The 18,459-nt window shown below is 43.1% G+C and overlaps 1 protein-coding gene across 1 annotated transcript in view; it reads right to left on the minus strand.

The window, feature by feature from the left end:
- Col6a6 (collagen type VI alpha 6 chain) overlaps positions 1-18,459 on the minus strand; it is a 125,264-nt gene that overhangs the window by 42,917 nt on the left and 63,888 nt on the right. The window contains 6 exon segments of the mRNA XM_008825116.3: positions 2,752-2,814; positions 3,479-3,514; positions 7,137-7,187; positions 8,233-8,295; positions 12,777-12,839; positions 17,301-17,363. Coding sequence (XP_008823338.1) covers positions 2,752-2,814; positions 3,479-3,514; positions 7,137-7,187; positions 8,233-8,295; positions 12,777-12,839; positions 17,301-17,363 — 339 coding nt within the window.

The raw sequence follows: 18,459 nt of genomic DNA on the forward strand, positions 1-18,459 counted from the left end.
CAGGTTTTAAAATTTTAAAGAGAAATATCAAGGTGAAGATTTAGAGAACACAATAAGGATACAATAATTCCAAGGAAACTGAAGAGACCTTTATAATTTAAGGCAAAATTTTTATTCTCAAATCTTCCCAGAGAAACTTCTGTTCCTTTGGAGAGAAACCTGGAAGTTTTCAATGTTTAAGTTTCAACTTCAAATCCAAAAATTACTCATGTCAAGGGGGGGAAATGCAGCTGGAGAGAACTAGCAAGTCATAAGCAGTCCAAGAAGGAGAACAGAACAGGCCCACAGAGTATTTCCAGGGGCCAAGACACCAGGCTTGCATGTTTCCCATCAGTTAATTGTATTACTTATAAAAGATGAATGTGCCGTTGTAGGGAGGGGACCCAACAAATGGCTGAACTCATTAGCATGCCGCTCATGCTTAAAGTCCAACTACTTCATTAATAAGCTAAGGGAAATGATCCAGAGATATTTCAGTGAAGATGACAGCTGGATTAATTTGAAAGTCTTTTCCAGTTATTTTTCTAATTATATTCATCTTCATCATTTTCGAAAACAAGATGATAAAGGATTGCCATCCGAAATCACGTAGGAGGAGAAGAATTCTAGCTGGAAGCAGTACCCTGGGGAGCAGGATGGGGGCAAGGAGCAGTCTCCTTATTTTGAACCTTAAAACATACAAACATAATCTCTCTACATATGGTTCTTATTATAGCTTGAAGGGAGGAAAACCAGATCAGAGTGAAATGAACTGGGACGGCAAACTGGAAAACCATCTCGAGTATCAATTTTTGTATCAGAGGTTTTTTTAAATTCTTGCTCACGGACAAGGTCATAGGCCAGTTCTTCTGATCGAGGCTGTTCTGAAGCAAAAGAGGCAAAGACTTTGAGAGACATTTACCTTAAGACTGTTAAAAACAAAACAAAAACCAAAAAAAACCCCACCTGACCAGGTGTGCCTTTAATCCCAGCACTTGACAGGCAGAGGCAGATGGATCTCTATGAGACTGAGGCCAGCCTGGTCTACATAGTGAGTTCCAGGCCAGCTGGGCTACAAACAAACAAAAATAAAACGGCCATCTTATTTACACTTGCAGTCTAAAATATATAGTCAAGAAATGCAAGCATGTTCCCTTTTTCTCCCTCTCTCTCTCTCTCTCTCTCTCTCTCTCTCTCTCTCTCTCTCCATGGTCTTATATGAAGCTCAGACTAGCCTTGAACTTAATGTCCTCCTGTCTCTGTCTCCCCAGTGATGCTATTAAAGGCATGTGCCATTACCTACATTTAAAAATATTTTATTTATTATTTTTATTTTTTGTGTGCGAGTGTATTGCCTGCATGTATGTGAGTGCACGCATGTCGTGCAATGCCCATAGAGGTCAGAAGAGGGCACTGGATTCCCCTAGAACTAGAGTTACAGATGGTTGATAGCCACCGTGTGGGTGCTAGGAATCGAACCCAGGTCCTCTGCAAGAGCAGCCTGTGTTCTTAACCACTGAGCAATCTTTCCAACCTCCATTACCCTCATTTTTAACCCTCTAATCTGAGGCAAGCCAATGCCAAGAACACACACTGGCAACTTCTGTTTATTCCAAGGGAAGTGTCTATTACTTAACGTCTCCATTAAATAATAAAGACATAGTCAACTAAGTACACAGAAATCTCAGAAAACTCAAGAAACACCTGCTAAATGAGGAGAGGACCTTTTAATACATACCTTATTAAAAATAGTCCAACAAAAGTCTTAACAACCAAGGCAAGATGCCAGTGGATATTAAGTTGCATTAAATCTGCCAGGGAGACCGTGTTAAACTGATCACATTTTGGCAGTACAAAAACTTGCTTTGGATCACAAAGACTCCTTAAAAAATCTTATTGCCAGTGTTAAGGGTGGTACATTGGCACAGAACAGGCAAAGTTGTTCACTAAAAGTCAGCAGTTCATCTCCTTCCTGCTAGTATTGAGGCACAAGTACTAGATCCCTTTTTCCTTCCCCAACAACCTTCTAATGACTATAAACATATGAAGGAGGATCTGCCAAAGTAGCTGAGGTTGAGGGCCTGAGAAGGCAGCTCAGTTGGTAAAGTGCTCACTGTGCAGGTAAGGAGGACCTGACTTCAACCCCCAGGACCCGTATAAAAGCTGTGTGCAGCAGCCTGTATCTGTGCCCCTAGCACCGAGGAGGCTGAGATAGGAGGATCTCTGGGCTCACTGGCCAGCTAGTCTAGCCAAACTGGTAACCTCCAGGCTTAGTGAGAGACTCTGTCTCAAAAAATAAGAGTGAGCAACTGAGGAAGAAACATAACTTCAATATCTGACCTCTATAGACACGCACACACACGCACTCTCTCACACATCGTCTCTGTCTCCCACACCATCTCTGCCTCTCTCTCTCACACACACAATATCTCTCTGTCTCTTACACACCACACCATCTCTCTTTCTGTATGTCTCTCATACACATCATCCTCTCCCCCCACCTCTCTCCCCCCCTCTTTCAGTCTTTTTGAGACAGGGTCTCCCTGTAGCCCCAGCTGACCTGGAATTTATTATGTAGACCAGGCTGGCCTCGATCTCACAGAGATTCACCTGCCTCTGCCTCCCAAGTGTTGGGACTATTGTGCATTACCATATCTGGTTGGTGCTCTCTCTCTCTCTCTCTCTCTCTCTCTCTCTCTCTCTCTCTCTCCCTCTCTCTCTCTCATCCTCTTTCCAGTTCAGTTATCAACAATTGGAGCCTTTGAGACTTACCGTTTTGCCTCTGGCTCCCTTGGGTCCAGTCTCTCCTGGACCACCAGGGTCCCCAGTCTCACCCTAAAAAGTGCGTTAAAATACAATCATGACTGAAGTCAAACGCATGTCACAGAAGCATATTAATGCTTGTACTGACTGCAGCATGAAGTCATCTTTATATGCATTTTGTCTTTGTCTCTTTTACTCCCCATAGGACCGAGCATCATCACCCACTCACGGAGTCGTCTTCCTGATCAGAACTCAGGCTCCCTGGAGAACCAGCAGTACTTTATGTTTGGTCTTCTGACCTTATCATGGAGTCTGACATTTACTGAGTTCAGTAAATCTTTCTAGAAAAACTGAAAGCCTCAAGGCAAAGAGTATTGTTTACTTGTTATCTGAAGGTGATTTATAAATGCCTTGAGAAAATCAAACTGGGAAAAATCTGATTATCTGGGTTTTCTTTACATTTTGCTTTGAGCAATAAAGAAAATACACGTGATGGAAGGAAAGGGTGACATTTTGAGGATAAAAATTTAGCAGATTGTCTTCTTTTAACTATGAATTAAAATCTCAAAGTAAAATGTTTTTTAAAGTCTTACACTTCTAAACGAACATATTGGGGAAAAATGACCTTCCTCCTCCTCTTGAAGAATATTTATTTGTTATTAACTGTCCTACCGGTCTAAGCTGTATCTCCTAACCCCAGAGCATCTCAGCTCTATAGCTGTGCTGTGCACGGTACCTTCGGTCCACTTTCTCCAGGAAATCCTTCTTGTCCCTGTAATCAAGGGCAGAGGAAATCAATATACACACATCGCAAGCAGATTTAGATTGACTTTAATTCTACCAACTGCCTTGTTTAGTTTTAATGTCTATGAACCAAGGAAGGGCTGAACCAATTGAAAACTAGGTAGTACTATTGGAGAAGCTAATTCCAAATTCTCAATTAAATTGCTTACTGGTTTCATCAAAATACAGCAAGCTAACATGAGAGGGGGCAAGAAATTTGAGGTGAAAGTGATGTGATCGATTAGCTCTGCTTTGCCTGCATGCCCGAACAAAACAGACGGTCGATGGCTGTATGTCTCAGACCCACCTTTCTGAAATGGGTTTCAATGAAGGATTTTAGGAAGTCAACAGTCTAAACTTGATAATTCATTTTAAGGTCCTCTGTTTACCTTACTTTGGCCAAACACTAGGTGAAGAGGAATATTAATCTCCATTTGATGAGAAATAAGCATTTTTATTTAAAATAAAGTATTTTTTCTTTTTGCCTGTGTATGTGTGTGGAGGAGGGATCTAAGGAGAGGCCAGAGAAGGATGTCAGGTGTCGACTTCCATCACTCTCCACCTTATTTATTTATTTATTTATTTATTCATTCATTCATTCATTGTCTTTTTGAGACAGGGTCTCCCTGTAGCCCCAGCTGGCCTGGGACTCGCTATATAGACCAGGCTGGCCTTGATCTCACAGAGATTCACCTGCCTCTGCCTCCCAAGTGCTGGACTAAAGGTGAGTGCCACCACTCCTGGCTTCCACTTTATTTTTTGAGATAGGGTATCTCGTTGAACCTGAATCTCACCGTCTCTACCCACCCCCCCAATGCTGGGGTACAAGCATTATGGCCATGTCCAGCTTTTACATAGGTGCAGGGGATTTGAATTCAGATATTCTTGGTTTCCTAGGGAGTGATCTTACCCACTGAGCTATTCCCCAGCCCCTAAAGTTTATTTTACTTAGATTAGCACTTTTTTGAGTAACAGCTATCAATTACATGTTAAGGGAGTGTCCATCCATGCATATAGCATGCACCAATCAAATCCCTTTATCTCTCTCTCCCTTCCCAACTTCTAGTCACCAATAACTTACAAAAAATACATTTATTTTCTGATTAACAAAATCCTGAAGCACACATAAAATACAAAAGGCAAAAAGAAGAAAAACAACCCAAATCTTCCTCTTCATAGCTATTATACATCTCTGTTCCATTTCCTTGTAAAACGCATTTTAGGCACAATTGTATAAATGATCTTCCAAGTATATTCTGAGTTTCTACTTGAAATTTCCACATAAAAATTTTAAGCAGGAGGCTGAGAAGATGGTTCAGTTGGTAGAGGGCTTGTAAAGTATGGGACCTGACTCCAGGTCCCCAGCACCCACATAAAAAGGCAGAAGGGCTGTAACAGGGAGCTAGGGGTAGGGACAGGAGGATCACATGATCAGCTAGTTCAGCCAGTCAGAGGATTGCAGGGCCAGCCGGCTCCACAGGTCAGTGAGCTCCAGGTTCAGTGGGGACCGTGTCTTAAAAAACAAGGCCAAGAGACCGGGCCTGTGGCGCACGCCTTTAATCCCAGCACTCGGGAGGCAGAGGCAGGCGGATCTCTGTGAGTTCAAGGCCAGCTTGGTCTACATAGTGAGTTCCAGGACAGCTGGGTGCTACAGGGAGACCCTGTCTCAAAAAGACCAAAACAAAAACAAAAACAAAGCAGAGAGCGCTAGACCAACGTTGACCTCTGGCCTCTTACATGTGCATACATGGAGATGTGTGCCCTCCCCACAAATATTTATAGACTTTCATATATATTCATTTTTATAGAGTGGCTAATATTCAGTGTGATAGGCTATTTAATACCCCTTCCCCTTTTTTTTGATACAGTGTTTCCCTGTAGCCCCAGCAGGCCTGGAACTCACTACATAGACTAGGCTGGCCTCAGTCTCACAGATCTCTGCCTGCCTCTGCCTCCCGAGTGCTGGGATCAAAAGTGTGCACCACCACGCCTGGCTTACTATTTCCCTTTTGATAGGAAACTAACATTTGTTGTTATTCTCTATTCTAAATTACTGACATTACTGAAATTCCTCTTCCAGATGCCTTCTTGAATCACTCCTTGTAGGACTCCACAAGGAATTACATAATCAATCCTGTGTAATATTTTAGACTATTGAAGTTTTTATCTCTCAGATATTTGTAATAGGTTTCAAACATTTTTTCAGAAAGCGTATCTTTTTTAAAAAATATTTTATTATTTTTATTTTATGTGTATGCGTGTATTGCCTGCATGTAGGTAAGTGCACCCATGTCATGCAATGCCCGCAGAGGACAGAAGAGACTGTCAGATCCCCTGGAACTGGAGTTACAGACAGTTGTTAGCTGCCATGGGGGTGCTTGGATTCGAACCCGGGTCTTCTGCAAGAACAGTCAATGTTCTTAACTGCTGTGCTATCTCTCTAGCCCCCAGAAAGAATATCTTTTTATTTTATGATTACTTCATAATTATAATTATTTTTCAAGTGATTGTGTGTATGGGTGTGTGGGTGTATGGGAGTGTACATGCAGCCTCATGTGTGCATGTGCATGTAGACAGAGATCAGAAGACAACCCTGGGCATTGTTCCTCAGGTGCCTTATATTTTACTTTTTTTTAATGTGTCTATGTGTCTGTGCATCCATGAGTTTATGTGCACCATGGTGTGCAGGTCTCCAAGGAGGCTAGAGTGCATCAGATCCCCTGGAACTGGAGTTACAAATGGTTATGAGCTGCCTTATACAGGTACTGGGAACTGAGCCTGATTCCTCTGAAAGAGCAGTAAGCACTCTTAACCATTGAGCCATCTTTCCAGCCCGCTTTCCACCTTTTGTTTGAGATAGGGTCTGTCATATGCTTGGGCCTTTGCCAAGTAGGTGACCAGTGAGCTCCAGAGAGCCACCTGTCTCTACTTCCCATCTAGCCACACAGGGATGACAAGTGTACACTACCATGCTCAGCTTTTTACATGGGTTCTAGGGACCGAATTCAGGTGCTTATACTTGCAAGGCAAGCGCTTTACTTACTGAACCATCTTCCCAACCCCTTATGATGAATTTTTCTAAATTTGTTATTGTTAGTGTATCAAAATCACTGAGTTTGATAAACTTATCTATCTTATTTTCAGGCATTTAAAAATACAGTAACGATATAAAGTAATCATTTAGTTTTATTTTAAGTTACTGTTTAGACAAACGTGTTTAGAAAAGTGCTGCAAAACTTTCTCCCTGGTGGCTAACACAGTCATAATACCAGGAGGACACGATGTGGAGCACCTCCCTAGCGAAGCCAAGCACAAAGCTGCTAAGAGTGGAGGCTTTCAGGCTGGAACCCATCCAGTAAGCACGTGCCACATAAAAACGGGTGCTTCACGTTCAACTTTCAATTTTCACCTGCACCTGGAACCCTCAGACTTTCTCTATCACATTCCCCACAGGATATCAGCAAGTAAATTATCAACATGGATTTTAGATTGCACAAGTTTTGTTTTGTTTTTTTTCTTATCCACTGTCAACTTCTTTCTCATAATATGGCAAACCAAACAAGCAGCGAAAAATAAATGGGACAGGTCTGGCTTCGGTAGATATGGCTTACCTTTGTCCCTTTACGGCCAATGCTACCATAACCCGGGCTGCCATCATCACCCTATAAGCAACACAATTGCAACCACAGTTAGAGGCAGGCCAAGATGAGCAGATTTAGGGTTTTATGAGGATCCTCCAGCTGGGCAGATGTCAGTGACCCTTTATGGCAATGGTACTGATAAAATCTTCTGCATAGTAGAAGTAATAACTGCCTCTACTCATTGTGTTGTTATGAAGATCAAGAGCGAATATGTTAGGCATAATCTTTCCAGTAGGAGAAGGCAGTGTTAGCTAACTCTTCCAGAGAGTGTCTCTGTTAATACTTCTGCTTGGTGTATTTTCAGTTCACTAGACAAAACCAAGCACTCTAAAACGCTCAGGCATTGGATGCTGCTTGGTCTTTGAAGCCCTGAGCAACAGGAGGAAGGATGGAATGGTTTTCTGCTGAAGAGGCCCTGACAGGTAAAAGGTGAGATAAGATGATGTGAGGATGCTGCACACGCTTAGTCTATCCTACCCATTGACTTCAAGAGTATTTGAGCCATGATGTCTGCTGCCTTGGGAAAACCGGCCAAGGAACTAATCAGAAAGGAGTATGATGTGCTTTCCGCTTCTAGAACACTATAAAGCCAGATTGGGATGGCATCATTAAAACTCTTCTAAGAATTCCTCAGAGATATAGTTCATATATCAATTTATCATGCTCTGAACACTGTCTGTCCTAGTGTCTGAACACTCAGTCCCTAACTGGTGGCACTGTGTGGGAAGGTTGTGAAACCTCCAGGGGGCAGATCCTTGCTGGTGGAAGTGGGCCACTAGGGGTTTGCTCTGAGGGTCTACAACTCAGCCCCACTTACTGCTCATTCTGTTTCCTGACTGTGGATGCAGTGTGACCAGCTGCCTCGTGCTCCTACCTACTTGCTTCCTGGTCATGATGGACAATGTCCCCTCAAACTGTAAGCCAAAGGAGACCTTTCTTCCATTAAATTGCTTCCTATCAGGTATTTGGTCACAGCAATGAGAAAAGTAACTAATATACTATGAAGTAAAAGATTCCCAAGACCAGACCAAAAGTACTTAAAAGGAAAAAAAAAAAACCCACCAACCTGCAGGCCCCGAGGACCAGGAAAGCCAGTAGCTCCCTTTTCTCCCAGGTCTCCAGGTTCTCCCTATTCAACAGAACAGTGAAACAGGTCTTCCTTCATTAGGTTGTTTTGTTTTATTGACACAGGGTCTCAGTCTGTACCCCAGGCTAACTTTAAACCTGTACCAATCCTCCTGCTCAGCCTCATAAGTGCTGGGATTACAGGCAGGAGCCACCACACTCAGCTGTCATTAGGTTGTTTTATAATGGCAAGTCAGAAATGATAGTGCTAGGCACCATTTAGCCAAGTCCAAGTGTGTCATGGCAATGGGTTTGTGTCCAGGCATGCATATTGCATGTGTGACATGAGAGGTGTGGCTGGCCAATGAGGTCTCTTCCATCCATTATGGAAGTCTCAGCAAGTCTGATTTACTGTTTAAGTTGCCATCACATCGGCTCAGGGTCATGAAAATGACCCTATCAGGAGTCAGAAAGGACTCTCTCTACTGCTAAAAAACAACACCGACAAAATTGTTCCCTATGAGGACCTAAGTAACTCACCCGGCTCTGGTGGGGCAGGTCTATTAGCCTAGTTTTAAGTATTTGAGTGTAAATCAGACAGCCCAGGAAGCACAAGTAGTGTCTGACAAGCAGAGCATCTACCACGGCTTGTAAATCAATCTCAGTCATGTCTTGGGGAAACTCCATCTACTGGGGAAAAATGAACACAGGTTTATAAAAGAAGGGGAACCCCTTTTAAGAAAATAAAAACTTAACTCTGTAATAGTTTTGGACTTACAGAACTGTTGTGAATAGAGTCAGAGTCCTCAGCATCCTGCACCTACCTTACCATTACTAACATTATGTACTCCATTCACATTTGGTACAAAGAACGAATTGATACTGTTTTATCATAGTCACAAGAGCCCACATTTCAGTCAGATTTCCCTTTAGCTTTTGCTTACCATTCTTTTTCCTATCCAGGATCACCAGGAGTATATCACATGGACATCTCCCTTGTTTCTTTCAGACTGGGATGGTTTGTCAGACTTTTCCTGTTGTTTTGATGACTTTAATAGCTTTGAGGATCCTGTGTCAGGCATCCTATAGAATGTCTCTCAATTAGAGTTGTCTGATATTTTATTTATTATTACACCGAGTCCCTGGACTTTGGGGAAGGATCACAGGGGTAAAGTGCTAGTCTCACTGCAAAGGTAGACATGGCCCAACATTGATGTTGACCTTGACCATCTGTCGACATAGCACTGGTCATGCTGCCTTACCATCAAGGTAGCCTCTGGCCAAGTCCCTCTTCATATACTGCATTTTTGGAAGTGAGAAGTGGGAGTATCTGACTCATTTTAAGGACAGAAATGTAACATGGCAAATGGCAGAACTGTGACTGGACAAATACCCACAGCTCTAAGGCATGGGGTGAGAGGCTGGGAGCCTTTTTCCCCAGGAGTTTCTTTCTTTCTTTTTTTATTCATTAAAAAAATTTATTATTTTTATTTTATGTGTATTGCCTGCATGTATGTAAGTGCACTTGTGTCACGCAATGCCCACGAAGGTCAGAAAAGGATGCTGAATTCTCCTGGAGAGTTCAAGTTACAGATGATCGTTAGCTGGGAACTGAACCCAAGTCCCCTGCAAGAGCAGCCAGTGTTCTTGACCACTGAGCCGTCTCCCCATCCCTCTCCCACCGGGACTTTCTTTGAGGGAACGATTCTCAGAGTGCTTGGGGGCAACCTGTCCCACAAGCAGCCAGGGCTCACGTACAAAAGTAAATGCCCAGACCCTTTGAATTAGTCCGGTACTGGAGTCCAACAATACATTTTGAAGTCATTCCCAGCTGACTCACATGCACACTCAAATTTGAAGACATCTGCTTCAAGGCAGAAAAATGGAGAAAAAGTAATATGGCTTGCCCATGGCCAAATACTTGGTTCCTCAGTTATTGGTAGAGTCAGGCATGGAGCCCAGGATTGGCAAATTTGAACTTACTGGAGTAAAAAGTCTGTGTAGGTATTTATTTCAATTAATAGTGAGACTAAGACTCAGTACATTTGGGGGTTGCTTGAAGGGTTTGAGTTTGCATTGGGGCACTTACCTGTCCCCCGATTCTTTTTGTTTGTTTGTATGAGACAGGGTCTCCCTATAACCCAGGTTAGCCTGGACCCCCCTGTGCAGACCACACTGGCCTTAATCTCACAGAGATTTGCCTGCCTCTGCTTCCCAAGTGCTGGAACTAAAGGTATGTACCATCATGCCCGACTCCTTCAATTCCTGCTGTCCTCCATTAAAGTTCCTTTTGCTAATGATGATCCTGATGGGCATGACTACCCTGTGTGTGCCTGTTTCCTCATTCTCACCCAGCTCTGGGGTCCATCCATCTCTGTTTTCTCTCTTTGGTCCTTTCTATCATACTCCACAGCAGACCTTCATTTCACATGCACTATCCACACATCCATGGAAAAAGCCATCACACACACACACACACACACACACACACACACACACACACACACACACACACACACACACACACACACACCTTTCCTTACTGAAAGAGAAATTGTATTCTCAGCAGTGACAGTGTTGCCGTACAGTTTACTCCAGACAAGGAGGCAATGTGGTTTCCCTTTCCAACTCTCACTTTCAGACCATTCTTGCTCTACCACATGTTCTAGAACTCTCTTCCTTCTGAAGTTGCTTCTCATCGTCCTTGTATCTTATTACACACACAAATGAACTGTCTTGGCCTCACTCCTCTGCTGTCCCCATCATAGGCTCTCGCCAAGTCCCTTGCTAAGCCTCAAGTTCATTCTGTCAAGAAATTTCTCTACTCCGAATAGTGACTCTAATGACTCTACCGCCCATTTTCCGTCTCAACCTTTATCCTTTCCGATTATACACCCATTACAATCTCTCCTATCACTGAGAACAAACACCCCACTTCAAGCTTTCCTAGACCATGACAGTCTCAAGTAGTAATGTCCTCCTCTTTCCTTTAAAGGTGGAATTTCTTGACAGATCAGAATGCTGCTGTGTCCACTGCTCCTCCACAGGATGGCCATTCCCTTGCAGCCCGCCTCCTTCCTCCTCTCAGTGACTTCACTATGGAACTACTCTTTGGAGCATGTTCCTCACCCACCCCTACCCCCACCCCCGGCTCGATTGTGATGGCTCTTTACCACCTCCCTGCCTGGATTTTTCTACGCCAGTTGACCTTCCTTCCTTCCCAATCATTGTCTTCTGTTTCCTTGTGTAGTTCTTACAAACAGGCATCACTACGTGTTCTTTTGACCCAAATGGTTCAGAAACCCACATCTCCAAGCAGATGTAGGCCTCCCCTCTAGCCCCAGAGAAAATGCTTTCCTTCACTCGTCAACCTGATCTTCCTCAAACCTTATGCATAAGTGATGGTGTCACCAGTCACACTAGAATCCCTGGGTCCTCCAGCCCATCCCAGAAGAGTCCTATAAAAATCACTATACATCCAGTTTTCACCCTGGTGAGTCTCCAGCCACTGCTGGTCTTGGAGGCAACAAGTAACCAACCAGACCTGAGCTTCCATGCTCCCAGCCTCTGAAACAAATGTCTACACTGCATTGCTCATTTAACATCTCCTAAGAGCCCTTCAAAAATATTAGGCAGCACTCTACTGGCTACGGGGTAGCCAGCCACACAGACTGGATTGCTCTTTACGTGCATCCCAGGAAGACCATCTTTCATTCAATAATTATTCTCCAAATAATCCCTTCTCCTTGGACATTCTGACTTCCGTGCCTTCCTGCACATTGTTCATGTTAATGGCTGTCCTCCATTTTCCCTCTTGCTAAGTCCTTATCTTCTAAAAGTCACCAAGTCTGTATCTTCGCTGATGTCTTTTTCCAACACAGAAATACTTCTAACAATGGTAAGTTTGAATCTCAGTCTTTTGTCCTTGTCAATTTTATGACTTAGATTATTGTCCTAAAATGTTTTAAATTCTTTGGGCCTGATTTCACGTCCTGTGTGTCATGGCTACTAGGTGTTCTTTTATTCATAAATATTCATTAAGCACTTGATACAGGCCAGGCACTGTTCTAAGCACTAGAACACAGTGTTGAAGCAAAGACCCTGCTCTTCTGTAACCAAATTTTCAGCATTGCTGAAAGCTCAGTACAGGGCCTAGGTCTTAAAAGGTGCTCAGAAAAGCTTTGTCTGAAAGGATTAAGAGAAGAAGGAAGGAAAAGAGGAAAGGAGGGAGTGATGTGGAGAGGGTGGAAGGGGGAAGGGAAGGCCTGGCGAGACCAGCCCTCCTCTCCTGAGGTTCCTCAGCTGGGTGGGGTGTAGCCCCTCATGCAATTTTGCTGAGCTGGAGTCTCTGACCTCATCCCGGTCCACACCCAGGTCCTTAGAGGTTCTGGCTCTCTAAGAATCAAGCCAGGGCTTAGGGGTAACGAGATGTATTTTCCTTGGTGTTGAAAGGGCTCTGGTTGATCCAGTCAGCCACAGTTCTCTGGGGTAGAAAAGCTTCAACTTTTGGGGGTGGAGGGTTGTTGTATAAAGAATGTGACCTACTTTTCTTCCTTGGCTTCCCAAATGGCCTTGATTCCCTGCTTGTCCCCCGAGTCCTGGAGGCCCCTGAAATGAAATAAGGATCATAAATACAGCAAGACATAAAGCAATGCTCCCTTGTTGCTTCTATGTGTCTTCTAAGAGGAAAATGAGCTGCAGGTGGAAGCAGACCCATGCCTGCTCTAATTCCTTCTCTGGAAAAATATTGCAGCTGTCAAATAAAGACTAGTAAATAAAAGAAAATTAATAAAGTAATCCCTGCCAGATGCTATCTGAATGATTATGCTTCCTTGTGAGTCTCCGAGTCTCCTCTTCCAAGCAGAGTCCAGCTTCTCGTTGTTTTGCTCAGAGAACAGATGTTGCTCAAGGGTCTAACATTTAGATAAGGCTTTCCAAAGGACATTTGCCTTCAAAACACGCTTTCTACCAAAAGCAAGGGCTCAGTCTTGCTTTTAAAGGTAAACTTATCTTTATTTGCAAATTGTCTAAAGTGTACATTAGAAAACTCAAGAGAAAACTAAAAACACTAAAAACAACTAGCATTATAACAAAAATATGTTCAGGGAGTACAGAGTAAGCATTCTGAATCATTTTCAGGAATTATCACAAAATAGAAATGTCATCCTTGTGTCCTAGTACAGAGCCAGCTATACAGGAAGTGCTTGTGGTAAATACTTGCTAAAATAGTAAAAGATGAGTTGACAAACCATCCAGCTTAGATCAGGCAGGATGGTAAAACCTGATAATTGCAATATGGGTTACAGACTTCTATCACTGGCAGGCTTTTCTTCAAAGTGTGGCCCACATTTAGGGCATACAATACCTCTGTTCAGGTTGAGGAGATGGCTCAGTGGGGTCAGGGCACTTTGAGTGTATTGCCTGCATGCACCTAAGTGCACATGTATTGTGCAGTGCCCTCAGAGGTCAGAAGAGGGTGTTGAATCCCCTGGAACATGGGTTACGGACAGTTGTTAGCTACCATGTGGGTGCTGGGAATTGAACCCGGGTCCTCTGCAAGAGCAGTCAGTGCTCTTAACTGCTGAGCCATCTCTCCAGCCCCAATTTATACTGTTTGTTCTTTAATAACCTCATATATGTATACAATACGTTCTGCTTACTTTCACTCCATCTCTCATCTCCCTCCTATCCCTCTTACCCCTCCTTTCTCCTTAAAGTTTCCTTTCCCTTGTTCATGCCTTTTTGTTTTGTTTTGTGACCCACCAAGTTTGACCAGGGCCATCTGAGTGACTGTGGATGCAGGACTATCCAGTGGAGCTTGGCATGCTCAACCTTCCTCCAGCTTGAGTGCTGGGACAATGGAGGCACACAGCTGTCCTGGAACTCACTGTGTAGACCAGGCTGGCCTTGAACTCACAGAGATCCACCTGCCTCTGCCTCCAGAGTGCTGGGATTAAATGTGTGCGCCACCACACCCGGCCCAACCTTTCTTTTAAAAATTATTTATTTTATGCGTGTTTTTTCTGCATGTATGTAAGTACACCACATGTATACAATGCCTATGGAGGCCAGAAGAGAGTATCAGATCCCCTGGAACCGGAATTATGGACCAGTGTTAGCTGCCATGTGGATGCTGGGAACTGAACCTCAGTCCTCTGCAAGAGTAGCCAGTGCTCTTAACTGGTGAGCCATCTCTCCAGCCTGAATTCTAACCTTTTTTGATTATGTGCATGCTACCAGTGTTGTTTAACTAAGAAAGCATGCTTTTTTTTTTTTTTTGAGACAGAGTCTCCCAGTAGCCCCAACTGCCTGGGAACTCTCTATGTAGACCAGGCTGGCCTTCCTTGATCTTGTAGAGATCCACCTGCCTCTGCCTCCTGAGTGCTGGGATTAAAAGCATGTGCCACCATACCCAGCCTGAAAACATACATTTTTTAAAGAACAACTTTAATCTTACCCCAACTCCAACTAAAATGAGTATTCTGGACCTAGTTTTCTATTTTATATCTGGGCATTACATTAGAGTAGGATCTTAAGGTAAAGTAAACAAAGACTAAATGAAAGAAGGTGCAGAAGAATACGCTGTGCCTTTCAAAAATCTTTCTTCCCGGTCATTGCTCCTCAACTTGTATTTCTTTCCTATTGTAGCCACACAGTGGCTAGATTAACACATTTCACTATGCAGAACACCGAGTACCATGTAAGTTAGTGAGCCTTCAGTACATCAATAGAAATTGCACCCTTCTAGAAATGTTAGTCCTAAGGAAAGCTTTCAAGCTTGCTGTCAGAGGACATGTGATTCCACTGGAGTGGCTAGGCCTCATGTGCTATAAAACAATATGAAACCTATTGCAATACTTGCAGCGTCCATACAGAACGGTACTCTCCTATATGTCTGTGTTTGTCTCTGTAGCTTTCCTTCAGAAACAACAGTCTGGAGATCTCATTCATTGTATCCTGAACACAGAAAATTCTACACATCTTTGAAACAGCATTTTAACTGGCTGACAGGGGTATTTCATAAAAATCAAGCAAAGAAAGAAAGCCACGTTTTCCAGGCAGATGACTGGAAGTGGAGGGTAGACAGAAGGTTACCTTTGGACTAACTGGCAATGCCAAAAGGGTTGAATGATTTATGACTGAGACACAGCTTGCCAAAGCAAGATGAAAGGCGCTGTTCACAGAAGTGCACCGCAGGGCAAGTGGAAATGCTATTCGAATGGCAGTCACCGGATACAATTTTGGATTTTAGAGGAAAAGGAAGACTGAGGCCTTTGTATTTCAACCCATCTACATATTGATGTCACTATTTGATATCAGCAGAGGAGATAATCACCCAATACATGCTTTCTTTGGCATATACTGTTTCTATAAAAATCTCCATTTCCATTGCCAGCCAGCTCTCAATGATTCAAGGATATGAATGGAAGAGAGTTACTTATCACTGATTTAGTTCTGCTATGAAATGATAAAGTTTTCATGCATTTGCAAGGATTATTTTCATCAACACCAGGAACAAACATCATCACTGTTATTAATGTACTTTAAAATATTATACCATGCTATACATGTTTATGTAAATAGCCTCTTAAATATTCTGATGATGAGCATAAGCACATAAGTGTTGGGCCACTGCCCAGTTTAACTAATGGACACTAAGTAATGAATTCTCTTTATACTGCTATTAGCAGAGAGTGAAATCTCCACCTGGGTCTCATTCATTCATTTACTGCTTGATTTATTACACAAAGGTATTGAGCTCCACTCTGCCAGGTACTGCTGTGCCAGCCTCTGGGGATACAGTGTAAGCAAGACACAGCATGTTGGAGCTCAGAATCTAGAGAGGAGAGCAACAGATAAGCACGTCATGACAGCAGTAGGCAAGAGGCAGCTCACACAGAACCTTGATACTCAAAGTGTGGTCCAGAGACCTGCAGTATTAGCATCACCCAGGACCTCAGAGTACATTAAGAATCTCAGGGCCTTGGCTGGAGAGACAGTTCAGCAGTTAAGAGCACTGCCTGCTCTTGCAGAAGACTGAGGTACAGTTCCCAGCACCCACATAGGGGCTACCAACCATCCACAACTCCAATTCCAAGGGATCCAATACCATCTTCTGACTTTTTGGGGTATTGCATGCATGGATGCAGTTTCATACAGGTAGGCAAAATGTGCATATTCATAAAATGAAAATAAATCAATCAAAAATGTTTTTAATTAAAAAATTTTATTTTATGTGTATGAGTGTATTGCCTGCATGTATGTAAGTGTACCCATGTCATACAATGCCATGGAGATCAGAAGAAGGCGTCAGATCTCCTGGACCTGGAGTTACAGACAGTTGTTAGCTGCCATGTGGGTGCTGGGAACTGAACCTGGGTCCTCTGTTCAAGAGCAGCCAGTGCTCACAACCGCTGAGCCATCTCCACAGCCCTCAAAAACATGTTTTTCTTTTTAGAATCTTAGGGCCTGCCCTAGAATTACTGGATCAGGATCTGCATTTTAACAAGTTTTCTAAGGGATTTTTGATCACTTAGAAGTGGGAGAGGTGTTGATGTTGGGTGGCCATATCCCGATCCTGGGTACAATTGGCGTTACCTGGGCGAGAATTCAGAACTACTGATACCATGGCTTCACTTCCAGAGATTCTGATTTAAGAGTTCTGGGGGGAGGTTCCCAGATGGTGAATCTCAGGGAGATTCTTATTCATAGCCTGGGTGAGGACCATGAATGAGGTTGTCTTCTGGGTATGATGGGACAATCCCAGACCCTAGAGAGCAGGGTGTGACATAACTTGATTTAACATAGAGGAAGACTTCCTAGCCTTGGCTGAGTAACGGAGGGAAGGGGGGCTGGAAATGATGCATATCTACCTGTCAGAATGACAGTCTACTTAGCAGGATGGGGGACTAGAGTATGACGTGGCCACCACCTCCAGCCCTAAAGTCAGACTTAATACACTTGTCGGCTCATAGGCAGAAAACAATTCCCCTTCAGAGAACAAACCACCAAAAAACGAACATTGAAACCAAGGTAAAAGGTGATGCAGCTCCTTTTCTCCTTACATACCTGGGGACCTTTAATTCCCAGATTTCCTTTTTCTCCCTTTTCACCAGCCTCTCCTCTTGAGCCCTAAATACATAGAATCAGCAAGTTATTTTCTCCCTTAGTGAGAACCCTTGAATATTAACTTGCCCACTAAAATGGAAATGCTAAGTCAGTATTACATGGACAGAAACTGGAGCATCATTATGCCGGGGGCACTCTGGGTCTTCAAGTTCACCCACATGTGTGTGGGAGTACTGTAGTCCAATCTCAAATTCAGGAGGTTGAGCCTTTACAGCCTAAAAGCTAGGGCTTGGAAGAAACCGGGAACAGCTGAGCTTTTCAGAACTTTTCAGCACTGCTAATTTTCCTCAGCCTCTTCACACTCTGAAGTGATACATTTCTTACACTAAATTTTTCTTAATTATGTAAATATGAAACCAGAATATTTAAATCAATTTTATATTCAACAGTATGACCCAAGATTGGTCATAAAGAAGATATGGCACATGGCAAGATGAAATTTAGATATTTCTACTTCTGGAAATGTGCTGCTGCCTATTCACTATGACTTCCATATGTTATGCAGGGAAACCTTTGTGCTGTATTTTAAATTGCATTGTGAATAAAAAAGATCTATAAAATGGAAGCAGGCATGCTGTAGTGTTACTTGCATAGCATGAAATCAAGGCAGTCAATCTACTGAGATGATTCCCCATAATCCAAGTGGCAAATATTTCTCACTTGAAAGTAAGAAAATTGAGCTTTCCTCAGCTGGCAAGTTATGACAAAGAAAAGCAATCAAGCTGGAGAGAGACAGTGGTCCAAGGGGAAGGTTATTTACTGGGAAGAAATCTTAGAAAGGTGGACAAAGTTTCTCTTCTGATGGTTAAATGTATTTTACCCAACTTCCAGATGCAACTGCTAATATATAATGCTTTTATTTTTCAACTATTTGTTTGAAAACTTTGGAAAAATAGAATCAAGAATTGTCTTGTCTACGCCAAACTATTTTTCTATTTTGATTTTTTCTTTTTCTTTCTTTTTTCTTGTGGTCTTTTTGAGACAGGGTCTCCCTGTAGCTGCAGCTGGCCTGGATTCGCTACGGAGACCAGGCTGGCCTTGAACTCACAGAGATCCACCTGCCTCTGCCTCCCAAACCCTGGGATTAAATGTGTGTGCT

Source organism: Nannospalax galili, unplaced genomic scaffold (genome assembly GCF_000622305.1).
Source record: "Nannospalax galili isolate Female #2095 unplaced genomic scaffold, S.galili_v1.0 scaffold369, whole genome shotgun sequence".
In the NCBI taxonomy this organism is placed as follows: Eukaryota; Metazoa; Chordata; class Mammalia; order Rodentia; family Spalacidae; genus Nannospalax; species Nannospalax galili.